This window comes from Schistocerca serialis, chromosome 4 (assembly GCF_023864345.2).
Source record: "Schistocerca serialis cubense isolate TAMUIC-IGC-003099 chromosome 4, iqSchSeri2.2, whole genome shotgun sequence".
Lineage (NCBI taxonomy): Eukaryota > Metazoa > Arthropoda > Insecta > Orthoptera > Acrididae > Schistocerca > Schistocerca serialis.
Genome location: NC_064641.1, coordinates 305158080 through 305177287, shown reverse-complemented (window position 1 = coordinate 305177287; position 19208 = coordinate 305158080). Strand labels below are relative to the sequence as shown.

The following is a 19208-nucleotide window of genomic DNA, read 5'->3' as shown; positions in this document are numbered from 1 at the left end:
CTCAGGAGAATGACAAGTCATTACTATGATATACTATGAATCGTGGCACATGATTTTCTTGTAAAAGCATTGCATTGTGATCCTATACTGCAATATGACAATATATTGTAGTTGTCCCTTATCGTTATTAACCACTATTTTGACTCTTCTGAATAACCTTTCACTGTGTAGTATGCATCTAAACGGATGTGCTTTTATGTCCTTGGACAATTTATTGTAAATTTTATTCCCTGATAGAAAATGCTGTTTTTAGTTTCTTCTTGGTTAATGCAGTTGTGGGAATTGTGTGTACAACTTTTAATAAAATGATTAGTAATGTTATTTGAACCATAGTACTAATATCTTGGTACAGACATAAAAACATCCTTACAGAGAACTCGCAATATAAAGACCGTGAGTAATAATCTAAGATTATTTTACAGTATCCGCCTAGGAACGAATCATATAGCTAAAGAATTTTGACATAATGCCAACTGCAGACATAATAGAATATAAAACAGAACAGGGATGGGAAGCGCACCGTATAACTGGAGATTAAAGTGTTAATATAAGCACTGACAGTACACTAGATCACGTAAACAAACTTTACCTTCTCGCACAAAACCAAAAAGGTGTTGTATAATAGAGTAGCTTAATGACATAACAGGTGAGGAGCACTTTTAGTTTCACAATATTTTGTAGTAAAAGGTTTTGCTGCGCTTCGAAAAACTGCAGATAAACAGTAACTGATTTGCATTTCCTTCGTCATTCTCCTGACAGTCGCAGAAAGGGTTATCCTCCATGTTTGTCCGTTGAAAGTGGGAAGAAAGTGAACCATGGCCGGCACATATTCATAACAAAGTAATCAGCTTCCTGCTTGTCTGAAATTTTCGAAATCAGGTGGAGCTTCTAATTACTAATTGGATTGCAGGTTAGTACTTAAGACCCAGGTCTGGCAGAATTAGCAGTAACGGCGGAATGTCTGAAATCGATGGTGTTTCAGAGGAAATGGAAGGATGATGAGAGATTAAGTGTCCTGTAGTCTTCGAGAACATTGTAGACAATGCTGTACTAGCGATTATCTTTGAAAGTGCAATCGCCTTCCCTGCCTCCACCCTCTTGACTAGCTGACCCAATCTTTTATGAGTGAACCTGCAGTTCAACGGTTAAACGTAACCACATTGAGATTGTTGTTTTTCGCACACGCATAACATTCCCAGATCTGAACTTCATGTTCGCAGTCCTGCGCCAGACGAGAAGCGCGAGTTTTTGTGCTGTGGTTACGGTAGGCCATTTATATTGTTAGCTTGGGACAAATCACTCAGTAGATTATTATTCCAGAAAACACGAAAAGATCATATAATCGAGTTGTATTTTTGTTTAAATTTTTGACGCAGTTAATATAGAGAATCTCGTTTAATTGTTCTTTTCTGTTTCTAGCAATTTAATAAGAACGTTTCTCTTGATTATTTGGCTCATATTTTTCCGAAAGTAGCGCAAATTTTAAGTTGTTGACTCAGAAACTTGCAGTTTGTTTTTACACAGCTATGTGTAGGGCTAATTTTACCTGTTTCTTTGTTTATCGGTAATTTAGCTGACTTATTCTTACTAAAGTATTATTTTTTCGTGAGTGGCTGACTTTCGATAGAACTGTTAGGCCTGGACTTTGGTGTGATCGGTGCTGTAGTTTTTTCCATGTGGGTGACTATAGTGTCGGGAGCGAAGTAGGGAAGTCGTAAAGAGAGAGAAAGTTTTGTTGTTAGATAGTCCTCGAGCTAGAGGTGTTGGTTACCTTTTGCAGGATGAACTAAGATTAGAATACCAGGTCACCAATTTTTTTTTTTTAAATGTAGCGCTGGTCTGGAGCAGCAAAGACTTCACTAAGGAAGATACTGTGGTTATAATGGGTGGGCCAGGTAATACTACTGACAAAGATCATGGGTACTGTCTAGGGTATGAGCTGTCAAAGATTGCATCAGCGTCGAGACATAGCAATGTTGAGTTTGTATCTGCTCTCAGACATGACCGATCTCTTTTGAACTCTTCTGTCAGCAGAGTTTAATTAGTGTTGGAATGGCTGTTTATGTCGGGTGCAGGGTCACATATAAGCATTGTCCCTGTTGATTCTCTCAGTAGATGGGATTGTACTAGACGTGGCCTTCGCCTCAACAGGAAATGGAAGGGTAAATTGTCTGGGAGGGGAGACACTGTCGTAATTGATCCAATACCAGTGGTTCCGCGGGTTCAAAGCAAAACACTTTTTAGGGTAGGAAGGACAGAAAGAAACCAAGTTTTAGAGATTAGGATTGAAACAAACCCTCAGTTTGAGAAAGAAACCAAGCAACATAATTCTGGCATATTGCATCTTTTATATACAGTAGCAAGCCTAGACGACAGTTCTACAGCTGTAACTTCTCGAGGAAGTCGAGAAGCTTCTACAACTTATAAATATTATTAGATCAGTTTCAGGAAAACACTTTAATATCGAATATTTATCTTTGGAAGACATCCACGTCCATGTTTGGTACGATAATACATAATACAGTCTCAGAACACAATGATAACCCTTCTTTACATAAAATAATATTGGTACAATTATCACAACTGTTTATACTTATTCTACTGAATAACTTTTCGAAACAGAAATTTTCTCAGCTTAACATAAATGTCAAACATCACCTTACATTTAACTCCGAAACTTGTTAGACTGTTCCGACTAACGACACTAGGTCACTTCTGGATCTGAACTGTGATGAAGCTGCTGTTAGACCAGGTGAGTGGCGCTGCACTCTGACGAAAGTACCCTTCTTCTATGTAGTAACAGCATATGGTACTTTTCGAGGGCGTGTCTTCGTTGAGGTCTCTCATTTGTGGCTGCATCTGCCAATGACAGTCGTTAGCTTGAGGTTCCGTCGTGAAGCAGCAACTTGACGTTGGGGCGTCATCCTGCGGGCAACACCACAGCATCAGCACAAACATCCATTGGTTAAAGATTTTCTGTAATCAGTAGAAATTTTAATTCCACACAATTTTAACTCTTTCAGTGTGAAATTCCAGCTATCTTTAGTGCATCAAAATATTTGAGGACTAAGAAATAAAATTAATGAACTACTTATCTGCAGGATGAATTCGTCATCAAACCCAACTGACATGATCTGCCTCTCTGAACATCATCTGACCACTGGTATTATATGTGTTAAGCGTTGAACGATTTAGATCAGCTTCTCACTTTTGTAGAGCAGACATGGAGAAAGCAGGAGTTGTCGCATTCATCAGGAATTGTCATAAATTTAAGAACACAGACATTCATAAATTTTGCCTAGAGCAGCAAATGGATGCATGTGTGGAAGAAACAGAGTTTCGTAATAAATCCTTCATAATAGTAAGCATATACGAGCAACTGCAGATAACTTAAATCTGTTCACAAAACACCTTCAAGCTCTACCGGCCTATTTAACAACAACAACAAAAAACGGTGAAATATTAGTTACTCATGATACTAACGTAGATTGCCTTGAAACTCTCCGAATAAGAATTTATTATAATTCGAAATACTGTCATTTAACTTAATTCCTACGGTACTCTTCCCAACTAGTGTAGGTAATTGGTCACAGACAGCCATTGATAATATCTTTAAAGAAAGATGTAATGAATAAAATTCTACTTACAAACCCAATAGTCAGTGACCCCTCAGACCATGAATGCAGTTCTTTTGTTAAATATTTATTCTAAACAGAAAAAAATCTATTAAATATGAATTCAAGAGAGTAAGCCAAAAAATGATTGTTTTAGGACACTCCTCAATGACATGAACTAGAAAGATGTATGCAGCACTCATGGCGTGAATGAAAAACACAACATTTTTATTATCAGAGTACTTACCAAATTGTATACTGAATATTGGCTTCCTCCCCCCCCCCCTCTGAATTGACCCCAGATTAGACAAAAGTTTCCAAATAAGCCATGGTTTACTCATTGAATACAAGTGGCTTGTAAAATAAAAAGGAAACTGTATCTGTCAGTCAGAAAAAAAACTGATGTTCATGCCACAGCACATTACAAGAAGTACTGCAAAATATTAAAGGTAGTAATACGGACGTAACAGCAAATACATTACAAGGAAAAGATAATCACATCAGATAAAAAAATACAGATGATTTGGGAAGTTGTGAAGGAGGAGCCTGGTAGAGTAAGACATGAAGAGGGACAGAGAGAATTAATACGAAATGATGCGTTGGTAATAGAGGTGTACAGTGTTGCAAAACGTTTTAACAAGCATTTCATAATTGCAATTGAAACTATGAGTTTGTCAGGTTCGGTAGATGCTGCTGTAGAATATCTCACGCCTGTCAGCAAATACAAATAACTTCAGTAATATGAATATGACCATCACTATACCAGTAAAAGTAATATCTTCCTTAAAGTCTTTAAAATCAAAAAATCTAGCGGTTACGATAAAGTACAAAAAAGTTAATAACCAGATACCTGTCAGTTGAGCATTTTCTGTATGGCTGAAAATACTGAAGTTAAGCCTTTGTTTAAGAAAGGAGATTAAGAAATACTGCCATTTCAGTCCAGTCTCACTTTTGTCAGCATTCTCGAAAATACTTGAAAATGTAATATGCAGTCAGCTTCCTAACCATCTGATACAAAAATATATTGTCAAAGTCACAGTTGGATTTCTAAAGATTTCTGATATTTAGAAGACTATCTACACATAAATCGAGAATCTACATAATTCATTAGACGATAAATAACAGGTTACTGGCATATACTGTGATATGTGGAAGGCATTTGACTGGATAAATTACAATATACTTTTAACTAAATTAGAATATTATGGTGCAACAGGAATTGCTGCAAAATGGTTCAAATCCTATACCTCTTACAGGAAACAAAGGGTGTCATTATGAAAGAGATATATGTTAAACCATCAGGCATCAGCCAACGTGAACTAATTACATGTGGTGTTCCACAAGGTCCCATCTCAGGACCCTTACTTTTTCTTGTACATATCAATGATCTTTCATCAGTGACATTACCAGATGCCGAGTTGGTTTTGTTTGCAGGTGATACAAACATTGCAATAAATAGCAAATCAAGTGCAGTCTTAGAAAGATTGGTTAGTGAAATTTTCATAGACATTAATAAATGGTTCCTAGCCATTCTTAGTCATTAAAATTTGAAAAGAAACACAGTAGATGCAGTTCAGCACCTGTAAGACGTTTGCTACCAGTACATCCCTAAAATGTGATGACAAACAGATGAAGGAGTGGAGAAATGATTACAATTTGATAATAAATTCAACTAGGAGGAGCACACCTCATAACTGCTGAAGCGCCCAAACAAATCTCTATTTGCAATCCGAATGTTATCACACATGTAAATACCAAACAACCTGCACACTATGCTTAATTTTAGTCCATAATATCATAAGGTATTATTTGTTTAAGGTAACACATTAAGTCAAGCTAAAGTTTTCTGGATCCATAAATATGTAATAAGAATAATTTGTGGTGTGAACTCAAGAACATCCTGGAGAGACCTCTTCAGGGAACTAGGGACATTAACTACTGCTTCCCAATATATTTATTCCATAATTAAATTTGTCATTAAAATATGGAAGATGTGTGAGCAAAGAAATGAGACTGACAACACTGTGGGTGATCTAGCAACACTGTGTTGTTCTAGTTGTGTACATTGTTGTCTTCATCCCCACCAGACACTCAGCCTGAGTTTCTGATCCGTACATTCATTATGCGATTTTTGAGAGTGCCATCAGTGAAGTTGTGTTTTTGTTGTGTGTAACGAAAATGGAACAGCGCAATTTAGAGCTACGTTTTGTCATCAAGTTTGGGATATCTGCAAGTGTGACCTTTGAAAAGTTGCAACAAGCCTGAGGGGAACATTCTTATCAAGAGCACAAGTTTTTCACATACACAAATCATTTTGGAAGGCAGAGAATACGTTGAAGATTTTTGAGTACTATCCTGAGACGAAGCGGCGAGGTGAGGAGTGGCATACTGAGACATCTCCTCGACAGAATGAAGCACGAATGACCAAATGAAAGATCAGTACAACGCTGATTTGCTTTTGTGGCAGTAGGTGTATCGTGTAGAAAGAATCTGTTCCTCCAAACCGTCAACCAAGTGTTGTACAAAGATATCCTTCATAGGCTCAGGAAAAGAGTGGATCGAGTTAAAACCAGACATTGCAGACAAGTGGATCCCGCATCATGATAACGCTCCGTGTCAAACAGCCACTACCATCACGGAATTTTTTACCACAAAAGGCATTCCTGTTATTTCACAGACCTCCTATTCACTTAACCCGAGATGTTGTGACTTTTTTCTTTTTCCGAAATTAAAAAATGTCTTAAAATGTCGTAATTTTGGGACCATGGACAACATTCAAAAGAAAGTGACCAACATGTTAAAGGCAACAACTACTCCAAAATGTATAGCTCTTGAAGGGAACTACTTTGAAGGTGACATGATATTTTTCATTTCACTCGCTATGGTGGCCCTTAAAATAACTACATTGAAAGAAAACTGTAGTCACTCGTATACTGCTGTAGCTAAGAAAGTTTCGCATTTTAAGTATGCGACAAAATGCTCTCTGTGTTGCGTGCTATCATATCTCAGAAATTCATTTCGGTATCTCAAACAGCTTATGAGATATAAGGTATGTTATTAATATAGCACTTTCAGTGTGCCGTTTGCACACGCGACTGGAAGTGAGTGCACTACATAAAATCCATTTTCTCGAGGTCGGAGGTACACACAGATCTCGTCTCAAGTTTAAAGAAAAATTCAATATGATATCTACGTTTCATATGCAGCACTGTATGACCTAATATCCATCAGACGAATATCATGGTGACTGGTACATTTCATTACAAACTATTCGAATTTCGCACAGTACCTTGCGTAATGCGACAATATCACAATAACTGTGACCATTAACGAAATGATAGGAAGTTCATCTTGAATTTGATGAATGGTTATGTGATAAGCAAGAAGATCAAAAATTTTTTACCGAGCATCTTTATAGAACACTGCAGAACATCCAGCAACATCGACCACCACACTGTCTCAGGACACATAGCTAAATGTGGTGGCGAGTTGAATGAAGTGAATACCCCCTCACCAGTTGTCACTTCATTAGTTGCAGACCTCATTTTCTTCAAGCCATTCCCCCTCCGAATAAAGTTAAAACTACTTCTCAATATTGACGTTGCAATCTTTGCCAGCTCATACCCTAGACAGTACCCATGATCTTTGTATAGGAGGAATTTACTCTGACTCTGAAATTATTGTGCAGACCACCTTGGCTCCTGCTTGTACCTTTTTATGTCCTGTAACCCTCACATGCCATGGTACAAACAGAATGTCAACTCCTTTCCTCGATGATACACGGAAATAAGAGTGTCCTGGGTGACTGGGTAATTTTTCCTCCTGAGTATATGAAATAAATTTATTTAAAAACTCTCAGGGAACTAGGAGAGATCAAAAATTTTATAGCTCCAGTACATCTCATTTGTTCCAGAATTATGTATATATCTTCACACTAGACACTGAATTTGTTTGGTAAGTGTTGCCCCTCTCCTTAAATTTATCTGTGTAAACTAGTATGAGATACTGGGCAATTTGAAGTACTCATTCTTTTTGCATTGTAATAACTGTAGAATCATACTACTGAAAATACAATATGCTAGTCGACTGAACCACTGGATACTGACGGGTGTCTGGTTCACAGATAATGCCGCGAGGTCTTGCTTTGCACGGATTCTAAATGGCTTCGTTGCATATGGATGGTTTACAAAATCTACTTTCATGTTAGACTAGACAACCAGAAGGAATGCTGGTGATTGAGCATCACACAAGGACTTACATGTCTGTCACTCCATGAGGCTGCCGCTGGATAGCTAGTGAAGGCTCACAAACCTCAGCACAGAGGCTGACGACATGACTTCTGCCCAGCCTAATTATCAAATAGTGAATACCACCACGGTCTTTAGACATATAGGTTTTGTTGATGAATACACTTGTCATCCATATTCGAGTCGATAAAATAAAAATGCTTTGCAGAATTTAAGAATGGGTGTTCTATGTGAAAAAAGGAACTTCAGGGTGTTCAATGTCTCAGGTGCCTTGAATTTCAAATCCCTCATGTGTGGTAACCAAGACAGCTTACTGTCATAAAGAGGTCTAGAAACTTTACTGCATTATTACCTTCAGGTATTGTTCCTCATGATTAGTCAGCACTGTCCACTCCTCCCACCGATGAATGGCCTGCAACTGCTACATAGCTGTTGCACCATCATGGTGAGCTCTTCCAGTCTCTAGTAAGTTTTGTCTAAAATGGATATAAATCTCATCATTGATTACTACTGACTAAGAATCATGTCTCCAACGCATTTTTCCCCGTAGCACCAGAGACTAATGAACCACTGTTAGTGGCAAACAAAATGGTTGAAATGGCTCTGAGCACTAAGCGACTTAACTTCTTAGGTCATCAGTCGCCTAGAACTTAGAACTAATTAAACCTAACTAACCTAAGGACATCACACACATCCATGCCCGAGGCAGGATTCGAACCTGCGACCGCAGCGGTCGCTCGGCTCCAGACTGCAGCGCCTAGAACCGCACGGCCACTCCGGCCGGCGTGGCAAACATACCACAGGAATTTTCACTGAATACTGTTTATCGTTGGTGTGAAAAAAGAGACATGAAGGCAGAATGGCTGCGATTTCTCTCTCACTCAGCATTCCGCTGATCAGCGCAGCCTATTAGGACTTTCTATCCAGGTGTTCATTAATTTGCACAGTAAGCAGTGGCAAGGTTCATCTGTTGCAAAAATATGTTGCCTCACGTTGTCTAAATCACCGATAATTCACCAAAACAACAAAGCCCAGGCGAGATTCAACTCCTCAGTGACTAGCCTAGCTTCTCCAACCTCACCAGTCCACCACGCTCCGAGCTTGTTTTTCCCCATCAGTCTTCTCACTGGTTTGATGCGGCCCGCCACGAATTGCTCTCGTGTGTCAACCTCCTCATCTCAGAGTAGCACTTGCAATCTACGTCCCCAATTATTTGCTCGATGCTTTCCAGTCTCTGTTTTCCTCTACAGTTTTTACCCTCTTCAGCTCCCTCTAATACCGTGGAAGTTATTCTGTGATGAGTTAACAGATGTCCTACCAACCGGTCCCTTCTTCTTATCAGTGTTTTCCCTATATTCCTTTGCTCGCCAATTCTCCAGAGAACTTCCTCCTTATTTTCAACGTTCTTCTGTAGCACTACATCTCAAATGCTTCGATTCTCTTCTGTGCAGGTTTTCCCACGCTTCATGTTTCACTTCCGCACAATGCATTGTTCGAAACGTACATTCTCAGAAATTTCTTCCTCAGATTAAAGCCTATATTTCATATTAGTAGATTTCTCTTGGCCAGGAGTGCCCTTTTTACCAGTGCTAGTCTGTCTTTTATGTTCTCCTTGCTCCATCCGTCATGGGTTATTTTGCTGCCAAGGTAGCAGTTTCCTTAACTTCGTGGTCACCAATCCTGATGTTGATTTCCTCGCTGTTGTGGACTCCTCACTGTTCTCATTTCTGCTACTTCTCATTACTTTCGTCTTCCTTTGATTTACTGTTAATCCATGTTCTGTACTCTTTACACTGTTTATTCCATTAAGCAGATCCTGTAATTCTTCTTCTCTTTCATTGAGGATAGCAATGTCATCAGTGAATCTTATCATTGATATCCTTTCATCTTGAATTTTAATTCCATTCTTGAACCCTCCTTTTATTTCCGTCATTGCTTCTTCGATGTACAGATTGAACAGTAGGGACGAAAGACTACATCTCTGTCTTCACACCCATTTTAATCCAAGTACTTCGTTCTTGGTCTCTCACTCTTATTGTTCCCTCTTGCCTCTTGTACATATTGTACATTACTCGCCTTTCCTATAGCTTAACCCTATTTTTGTCAGAGCTTCGAACATATTGCACCATCTGACACTGTCGAACGTTTTTTCGGATCGACAAATGAAAGTGCTTTTCTTTTTCTTCAGTCTTACTTCCATTACCAACCGCAACGTCAGAATTGCCTCTCTGGTGCGTTTATCTTTCCTAAAGCCAAACTGATCGTCCTCTAACAGATCCTCAACTTTCTTTTCCATTCTTCTGTACATTATTTTTGTCAGCAACTTGGATAGGTGGAGGAGGAGATCAGTGTTTAACGTACCGTCGACAAGGAGGTCATTACAGACGGAGCACAAGCCCAGCTTAGGGAAAGATGGGGAAGGACATCGAACGTGCGCTTTCAAAGCGACCATCCCGGCATTTGCCTGAAGCGATTTCGGGAAATCATGGAAAACCTAAATCAGGTTGACCGGACACGGAACTGAACCGTCGTCCTCCCGAATGCAAATCCAGCTGCTAACCACTGCGCCACCTGATTCGGTCAGCTTAAATCCTTGAGCTGTATAGCTGATTGTGCTATTATTCTCGCACTTGTCGGCTCTTGCAATCATCCGAATTGTATAAATGATGTTTTTCGGAAAGTCAGATGGTATCGCCAGACGCATACATTCTACACAACAACGTGAATAGTCGTTCTGTTGCCATGTCCCCCGAAGATTTTAGAAATTCCGATTTAATGTTGTCTATCCCTTCTGTCTTAATCGATCTTAAGTTTTCCAAAGCTCTTAAACTCTGATTCAAATACTGAATCCCCCATCTCTTCTACGTCGACTGCTGCTTCTTCTTCTATCAAGCCATCGGGCAAGTGTCCCCCTTCAAAGAGGCCTTCAATGTACCCTTTCAACGTATCCGCTCTCTCCTCTGTATTTAACAATGGAATTCTCATTGCACTCTTAATGTTATCGCCCTTGCTTTTAATTTCGCCTAAGTTTGTTTAGACTTCTCTATACGTTGAGTCAAGTCTTTACAACAATCATTTCTTCACATTTCTTATGCAGGCATTTCACCTTAGCTTCCCTGAACTTCAAAATGGTTCAAATGGCTCTGAGCACTATGGACTTAACTTCTGAGGTCATTAGTCCCCTAGAACTTAGAACTACTTAAACCTAACTAACCTACGGACATCACACACATCCATGCCCGAGGCAGGATTCGAACCTGCGACCGTAGCGGTCGCGCGGTTCCAGACCGTAGCGCCTAGAACCGCTCGGCCACTCCGGCCGGCTCCCTGGACTTCCTATTTATTTCATTCCTAAATGACTTGTAGAGTTACAGCTACAAAACAGGTAAGTGCTGTCATGTTCTTGGTACTGCAGATGCTTCCTTAACACATACGCAATGAAAGGCCGTGCTAAACGAAGTCTTCATGTAATCAGTCAACATTAAATAGGAAACTCTGTGATATGATGTAACGTCAGTCTCATACAGCCTCTGGCCTGTGATTGGCAAACATCGATCACTGCTCTCTTTGCACATTAACATTCTCTTGCGCAACGCGTTCAGATTAGGTGATGTTCACTGTGCATTCTTCAATCGTTTCTATACTACTACTGGTCATTAAAATTGCAACACCAGGAAGCGTAGCTAGAAACGATATTTTACGTGTCGTGCATATGCAATAAAGTAGGAAGAATACACGATTAAGTTTTTGGAAGCTTTGGGGGATATCGTAGCTGCTACATCCGGCAGCAACAGCAGCTCTAACTCCGCTGGGCGTCGAGTCGAACATAACTTGAATGACACGTACACATAAGTCACTTCATGTTACTCTTTTCTACAGCTCATCAACTGCAATGGCTTCTGTCTTGGGTATGTCAGGACAATACTGGCAATGTGCGGTCTTACGTTATTTTGTTGAAGATAACGTCACGGAGATCTCCAAGAAAAGGCACAGCATCCGTCCATAACACACATCAAAAATATTATAGCTCTTGTCCAAGTTAACAGCTATGCTAACCTTACGTCATCGTGTTTTGTACTCAATATCACACCATACCTTCAAACCATGTGCTAGGCCTGTACGATGATAATGAATGTAATGTTCCAACATTAGTTTCCTCCAAGCCTCCACAAAAACGTGCTGTACCCAGAACGAGAGCTCTTCTGAAAATAGGTCTTAATGCCACTCCTGTGTCCAGTGCTGTAGTTAGACACACCACTGTCGTTGCCTCTCTCTCTTCCACCATCTCAAGGGAAGCCGCGATACTGGTAGCCATACTGACCAGACCTCACTGATGCAGAAATCATCGTACTGTCTATGTAACTACTTGTCTTGCTCAAATCAAGCCGCTTTACTGACTCAAGTTACACGACATGGCTGTATGACCCTGCATGGCTGAACGAATATTATGTAGTCCTCTAGGGTGCTAGTGGAGCGAGGCCACTGAGGTTCTGCATGGCACTGAGTATGACTCCCTTGGACCCATTGAATCCATATTCACATAACAGTCAAGGGATCTTGACAAACACAAGCAGCAATATCGTGGAACTGTTGTCTCAAGATGCTGCTACTCGAATATCGACACATGACGGTTGACGTTTTCCCTTTTACGCAATGCACACACCATGGTCATCTTACAAGGAACCCAGATTCAGATGCGATTTATGAATGAAAACCCACTGCACAATCTTTCCTTACACACACCACATTATTCCCCAGTTTTTTAGCTACAAAACCACATTTTTCATCATAATCTCCATTCAGTGTGACGTCCTTATGCCACCTTACTGGTTGGGCCTGTATGCCCGCATGGTACCCCTCTACTGGTCGACGTCGGAGCCAACGTCTTGCTGCATCAACAACCACGCCATCATCCATGTACTGTTTCCCGTGGAGTACATCCTTCATTGAGTCAAACAGTTGGAAGTCGGAAGGTCCGAGAACGGGACTGTAGGGTGGGTGAGGCAGAACACTCCAATGAAGTTTTGTGAACTCCACTCGTGTGCATAGATTTGTGTGAGACCTTGCATTGTCATGGAGAAGGAGAACTTCATCTACATTTTTGTGATGAAAATGCTGCAGTCGTTTTTTCAATTTCCTAAAGGTAGCACAATACACTTCAGAGCTGAAAGTTGCACCATGTATGATTACACCAAAGAGAATAACCCCTTCAGAGTCGCAGAAGACCAGCTCCATGACTTTACCAGTTGAGGGCGCAGCTTTGAATTTTTTCTTTGGAGAGAGATGGTGTTGCGCCACTCCATGGATTGCCGTTTTCTCTCCGGTTCGAAGTGAAGAACTTACTTTTCAACGCCTGTGACGATGTTTGAAAAAAAAATTGTTACGATCAGCTTCTAAAGGTGCAAATAATTCCGCAAGGATGGTCCTTTGTTGCTCTTTGTAGTCTTTTGCTAGGCGGCGAGAAACCCAGTGGATACCACCTTTGAGTATTCCAGCTGGTGGACGACAGTGTCAGCACTATCAACAGAGACGTCCAGTTGAGCAGCGAGGTGTTTGATTGTGATCTGTCAATCCCCTAGAATAAGAGTGTCCACGTGTTCCAACATTGCAGGAGACACAGCTGTTTGACCGGTTTTTTTTCTTTATTGCTATTTTAATACCTTTACAATAAAGGTAGGCCGGCAGATGCCTATCTACGCCGCTCTTCAGCCACAGTGAACATAGTGAACACATACAGAAAGACAAGAAAACAAACAAACATGGTGGACAAAAACGGGAGACAGACATACTAAAAATAAATGGAGCCGTTCACGGGCATACTGATTGGATAAAAAACGTTCATCACTGTACACAACAGGGAAGAACGAGTTTACACACGTGAACGGAGGAACACAAATGGAGAGACACTGAAGCACTGATGCAAAGACACACACGAGCACTGGCGACGTCCTCTGGCGCACAAAGATGCACTGTTCACGCACAAAGCCGGAGACCTGCCAAAGGGAAGAGGTGTGGGTAGGAGGGAGAGGGGGAGGGTGTTGATGCCAGTGGGAGAGGATAAGGGAGGGGAGAGGGTAGGGGGGATTGTGGAAACCCAGATGGAGGGAAGGGAGGGAGGAAGAAAGGAGGGAGAGATAGGAAAGAGGGTGCCCTGGAGGAAAAACATAGGGGGAGGAAGGGGAGGATCAAAGTTGTTAGGAGGGGTAGATGGAGGGGATGAGGGCATCATCAGGAAGGTGGAGTTGGCACAAACCACCTTGGGCAAGGGCATGGACTGTGGAGAGATGGAGAGCAGGTGGAACGTGGGAGTACAGGAGCGGCAGCGGACGGGGTGGGAAAGGATGGGAGAGACAAGCGGGTGAGGAGGATCAAGTTTGCGGGAGGTGTAAAGGACACATATCCGTTCGAGGAAAAGGAGAAGGTGTGGGAGTGTAATTAAGTCGTAGAGGATCCGCGTGGGGGAGGGGAGGTGGATGCAATAGGCGAGGCGGAACGCATGGCGTTCCAGGATTTGAAGGGATTTGTAGAAGGTGGGAGGGGAGGCGATCCAGGCGGGATGGGCATAGCAGGGGATAGGGCGGATGAGGGATTTATAGGTGTGGAGGATGTTAGAGGGGTCCAGACCCCATGTGCGGCCACTGAGGCCGGATGGCACGTGAGAGTTTAGACAGGTTTGCACGACCGTGTTGCGACGATGACAGACGTCTCGCCCAAAGACTCACGGTGCCAGGTCTCCACAGACATTCTGCAAACACCTATGAATATCTGCGATGCTCTGGCTTTCTGCCAAAATAAACTGAATGACAGCTCTCTGCTAGGAACGTAAGTTCGTTGTTGTTGTTGTTGTTGTTGTTGTTGTTGTTGTCTTCAGTCCTGAGACTGGTTTGATGCATCTCTCCATGTTATTCTATCCTGTGCAAGGTTTTTCATCTCCCAGTACCTACTGCAGTTCTAGGCGCGCAGTCCGGAGCCGCGCGAATGCTACGGTCGCAGGTTCGAATCTTGCCTTGGGCATGGATGTGTGTGATGTCCTTAGGTTAGTTAGGTTTAAGTAGTTCTAAGTTCTAGGGGACTGATGACCACAGATGTTAAGTCCCGTAGTGCTCAGAGCCATTTGAACCATTTTTGAACCTACTGCAGCGTACATCCTTCTGAATCTGCTTAGTGTATTCGTCTCTTGGTCTCCCTCTACGATTTTTACCCTCCACACTGCCCTCCAATACTAAATTGGTGATCCCTTGATGCCTCAGAACATGTCCTACCAACCGATCCCTTCTTCTAGTCAAGTTGTGCCACAAACACCTCTTCTCCCCAATTCTATTCAATACCTCCGCATTAGTTATGTGATCTACCCATCTAATCTTCAGCATTCTTCTGTAGCACCCCATTTCGAAAGCTTCTATTCTCTTCTTGTCTAAACTATTTATCGTCCATGTTTCACTTCCATACATGGCTACACTCCATACAAATACTTTCAGAAACGACTTCCTGATACTTAAATCTATACTCGATGTTAACAAATTTCTCTTCTTCAGAAATGCTTTCCTTGCCATTGCCACTCTACATTTTATATCCTCTCTACTTCGACCATCATCAGTTATTTTGCTCCCCAGATAGCAAAACTCCTTTACTACTTTAAGTGTCTCATTTCCTAATCTAATTCCCTCAGCATTCGACTACATTCCATTATCCTCGTTTTGCTTTTGTTGATGTTCATCTTATACCCTCCTTTCATGACACTGTCCATTCCGTTCAACTGCTCTTCCAAGTCCTTTGCTGTCTCTGACAGAATTACAATGTCATCGGCGAACCACAAAGTTTTTATTTCTTCTCCATGGATTTTAATACCTACTCCGAACTTTTCTTTTGTTTCCTTTACTGCTTGCTCCTCTTCAGGAACCACAAGTTTGTCTGGCCTCTCAACAGATACCCCTCCGTTGTGGTTGCACCTACGGTACAGCTATCTGTATCGTTGAGGCACGCAAGCCTCCCCACCAACGGCATGGTCCATGGTTCATGGGGGGGAGGGGGTGGGGTGGTGGAGGGGGGGAGGGGGGGAGGGGGGGGAAGTTCGTTACAGACGCTATTTTGAAAGCTAGGTATAGCGCCGCCACCTATCGGAACTTCACGAAACTATAGGTTCTGAAGCGGGAGTATTTCACGATGTCCACAACAAATTCCTCCGTTTTTCAACTGAAACTGGCCGAGAAAAATTGTGTTGTATTACTTATTGAACGCTCCTCGTATAAAATGTGTATGGCGACACCTGAACCTCCTCTGTTCAGTTGTACTGAAATGCTCATCATTCACATATCTACCCACGTACAGGGAGTCCCACTCGAAAGAGGCTCCACAAACATTTGCTTAAAGTACACTTAAAATCTTTACATAAAAAGCAGGAAAGAAAATGAGGTGAACATGTAACATCTTGTTCATAGGTGAATCACAAAAGGTGCTAGAAGCGACCACCGTCGACTTGTAAACACAGTTGATTGCAACACTGCAGATTTTCGAATGTCGCTGCCAGAGCCTCTGGCGTCACTGCCTGTATTTCACGGGTGATGTTCTCTAGTAAATCTTGGGAGTCGTGACGTTTGTTTCTGTAGATCTTGCCTTTTAGGCGATTCCAGAGGAAGAAGTCAGCTGGCGCTAAATCATGTGACCTCGGGGGCCACAGTCCTTTCGAAATCACTCTCTTGGGGTAAAATGATTCGACCTCTGCCATGGTCACTCGAGACTGTGGCATGTGGCGCCATCCTGTTGGTACCAGGCAAGGGTAAATTGTTCTTCGTCCAACTGGTTCGTAAATTCCCGAAACATTTCGATGTAAACAGCACTTGTCACAGCAGACTCGAAAAAAAATGGCCCAATGAATCGACGCTGCGATTTTGCACAGGACACGCCAATCTTTTGTGAATGCAGGGGTTGCTCGACCAGTGCACGTGGATCATCAATACACGACAAACGTGTATTATGAGAGCTTACATAGCCAGTGGAACCACGCCTCGTCACTGAAAGGTGTATACCGCAATATTCTTGGCCTCTGTGCATTAAACTGCTACCGAGCAAGGTGGCGCAGTGGCTAGCACACTGGACTCGCATTCGGGAGGACGACGGTTCAATCCCGCGTCCGGCCATCCTGATTTAGGTTTTCCGTGATTTCCCTAAATCACTCCAGGCAAATGCTGGGATGGTTCCTTTGAAAGGGCACGGCCAACTTCCTTCTCCGTCCTTCCCTAATCCGATGAGACCGATGACCTCGCTGTTTGGTCTCTTCCCCCAAACCAACCAACCAACCATTAAATTGCTGAAACCGACGGCAAAATATAATGCATTTATATTTGTCATTGACTTTCAGTTCCTGAACAACTGTAAACCTGTACGGATACATGCTGGCTTTCTTCACAGTTCCGCGAAATGTGCTCCGTGACAGTCCACATTCTGAGATAAACGTCGAACAGACTTTGCAGGAGAGACCAACAAAGCTTGGTTTCACGTCACTCACTTTTTCTTCCGATAATGGCGGCCATCTTCCGCCCTGAAGATCCAACACTATTTCACCGCCCTGCATCTTGTTCACTAACTTTTGTATGCAGAATTTAAGTGGTATATGCTGGTCAGCAAACCGTTCAACAAACATTCGCTGACATGTATTAGTGGAACCTGTAATCCAATATTGTTTCATAAGAAACACGCGCTCTTCGACAGAATAGCGATACATTGTCACTGATCGTGAACTCTGCCCTTCAGCCACAGCGACGCGCGGACACACACTGTAGCGTCAAACAATGTTGCAGAGTGCAGTGTTGCCACGTGAAACGTCACAAATTACACGGTGCAGTTTCAGTGGAATTAGTACACATGTCCGTGGGGCCTCTTTCGAGTGGGATACCCTATAGTCCATGACACTTTACTTTGTATAGACTATCGTCCTGACAGTGTCACGATTTTAACAGCGACCAGTTTATCTGTGCGCTTCGCTGGTAAAGCTGCGGAGAGACGACAGTTGATCGCTGGATTTGGTGTGTGCCCGCAGAGCGGCTCGTGCGAGAGCCTGCTGGTGGGCAGCGTGCCCGGGCTGCTGGACTCGCTGTCGTGCGGCTCCTCGGCCGACATCCTGACGGCGCCGCCGCCCGATGACGAACCGTGCATCCCCGGCGTCGTGGCCGCCTGCCTCAACCATCTCGAGACCTACGGCCTCAACACGCTCGGCATCTTCCGCGTCAGCACCTCCAAGAAGAGGGTTCGCCAGGTCAGTTACTTGTCGCCGCTTCTAACCGAACGAGATTCCCTTTGTTTGCAGCATACTATTACGAAAAGTAATTGTAAGTTGTAAGTATCGTGTTGAAAAAATCAAGCTGATCTTGATGATAGAGTCAGTCCTCCTCTACGTATTCTTCCTTCATCACAACATGTTTCTGCCCACGATTCATGACTCCTATTCTGTGCCAGTATACCAAGAGAATGGAAATAAAGTATTACAATTCTGGTGTATAAAAAGAGAGAAAAGCAAGTACTAGATAATTACTGGGGAAATACCCTGCTTGATACCACATTAGAACTGACTTTGGGGTGCAGGAAGTTCCCAAACGTTGGCAACCTTGAATGTTTCCAGAATGAGATTTTCACTCTGCAGCGGAGTGTGCGCTGGTATGAAACTTCCTGGCAGATTAAAACTGTGTGCCGGACTGGGACTCGAATTCGGGACCTTTGCCTTATGCGGGCAAGTGCTCTACCAACTGAGCTACCCAAGCACGACTCACGTCCCGTTCTCACAGCTTTACTTCTGGCAGTACCTCGTCTCCTACCTTCCAAACTTTACAGAAGCTCTCCTGCGAACCTTGCAGAACTAACACTCCTGAAAGAAAGGATATTGCGGAGACATGGCTTAGCCACAGCCTGGGGGATGTTTCCGGAATGAGATTTTCACTCTGCAGCGGAGTGTGCGCTGGTATGAAATTTCCTGGCAGATTAAAACTGTGTGCTGGTCTGAGACTCGAACTCGGGCAAGTGCTCTACCAACTGAACTACCCAAGCACGACACACGCCCCATCCTCACAGCTTTGCTTCTCCCAGTATCTCGTCTCCTACCTTCCAAACTTTACAGAAGCTCTCCTGCGAACCTTGCAGAACTAGCACTCCTGAAAGAAAGGATATTGCGGAGACATGGCTTAGCCACAGCCTGGGGGATGTTTCCAGAATGAGATTTTCACTCTGCAGCGGAGTGTGCGCTGGTATGAAACTTCCTGGCAGATTAAAACTGTGTGCTGGACTGAGGCTCGAACTCGGGACCTTTGCCTTTCGCGGGCAAGTGCTCTACCAACTGAGCTACCCAAGCACGACTCAC

General features: G+C 42.7%; 1 protein-coding gene across 1 annotated transcript in view; it reads left to right on the top strand.

The window, feature by feature from the left end:
* The window catches only part of LOC126474407 (rho GTPase-activating protein 6), a 1172202-nt gene that overhangs the window by 1045015 nt on the left and 107979 nt on the right, over positions 1-19208 (top strand). The window contains exon 8 of the mRNA XM_050101876.1: positions 17898-18113. Within this exon, the coding sequence (XP_049957833.1) occupies positions 17898-18113 (216 nt within the window). The remainder of the gene's footprint in view (positions 1-17897; positions 18114-19208) is intronic.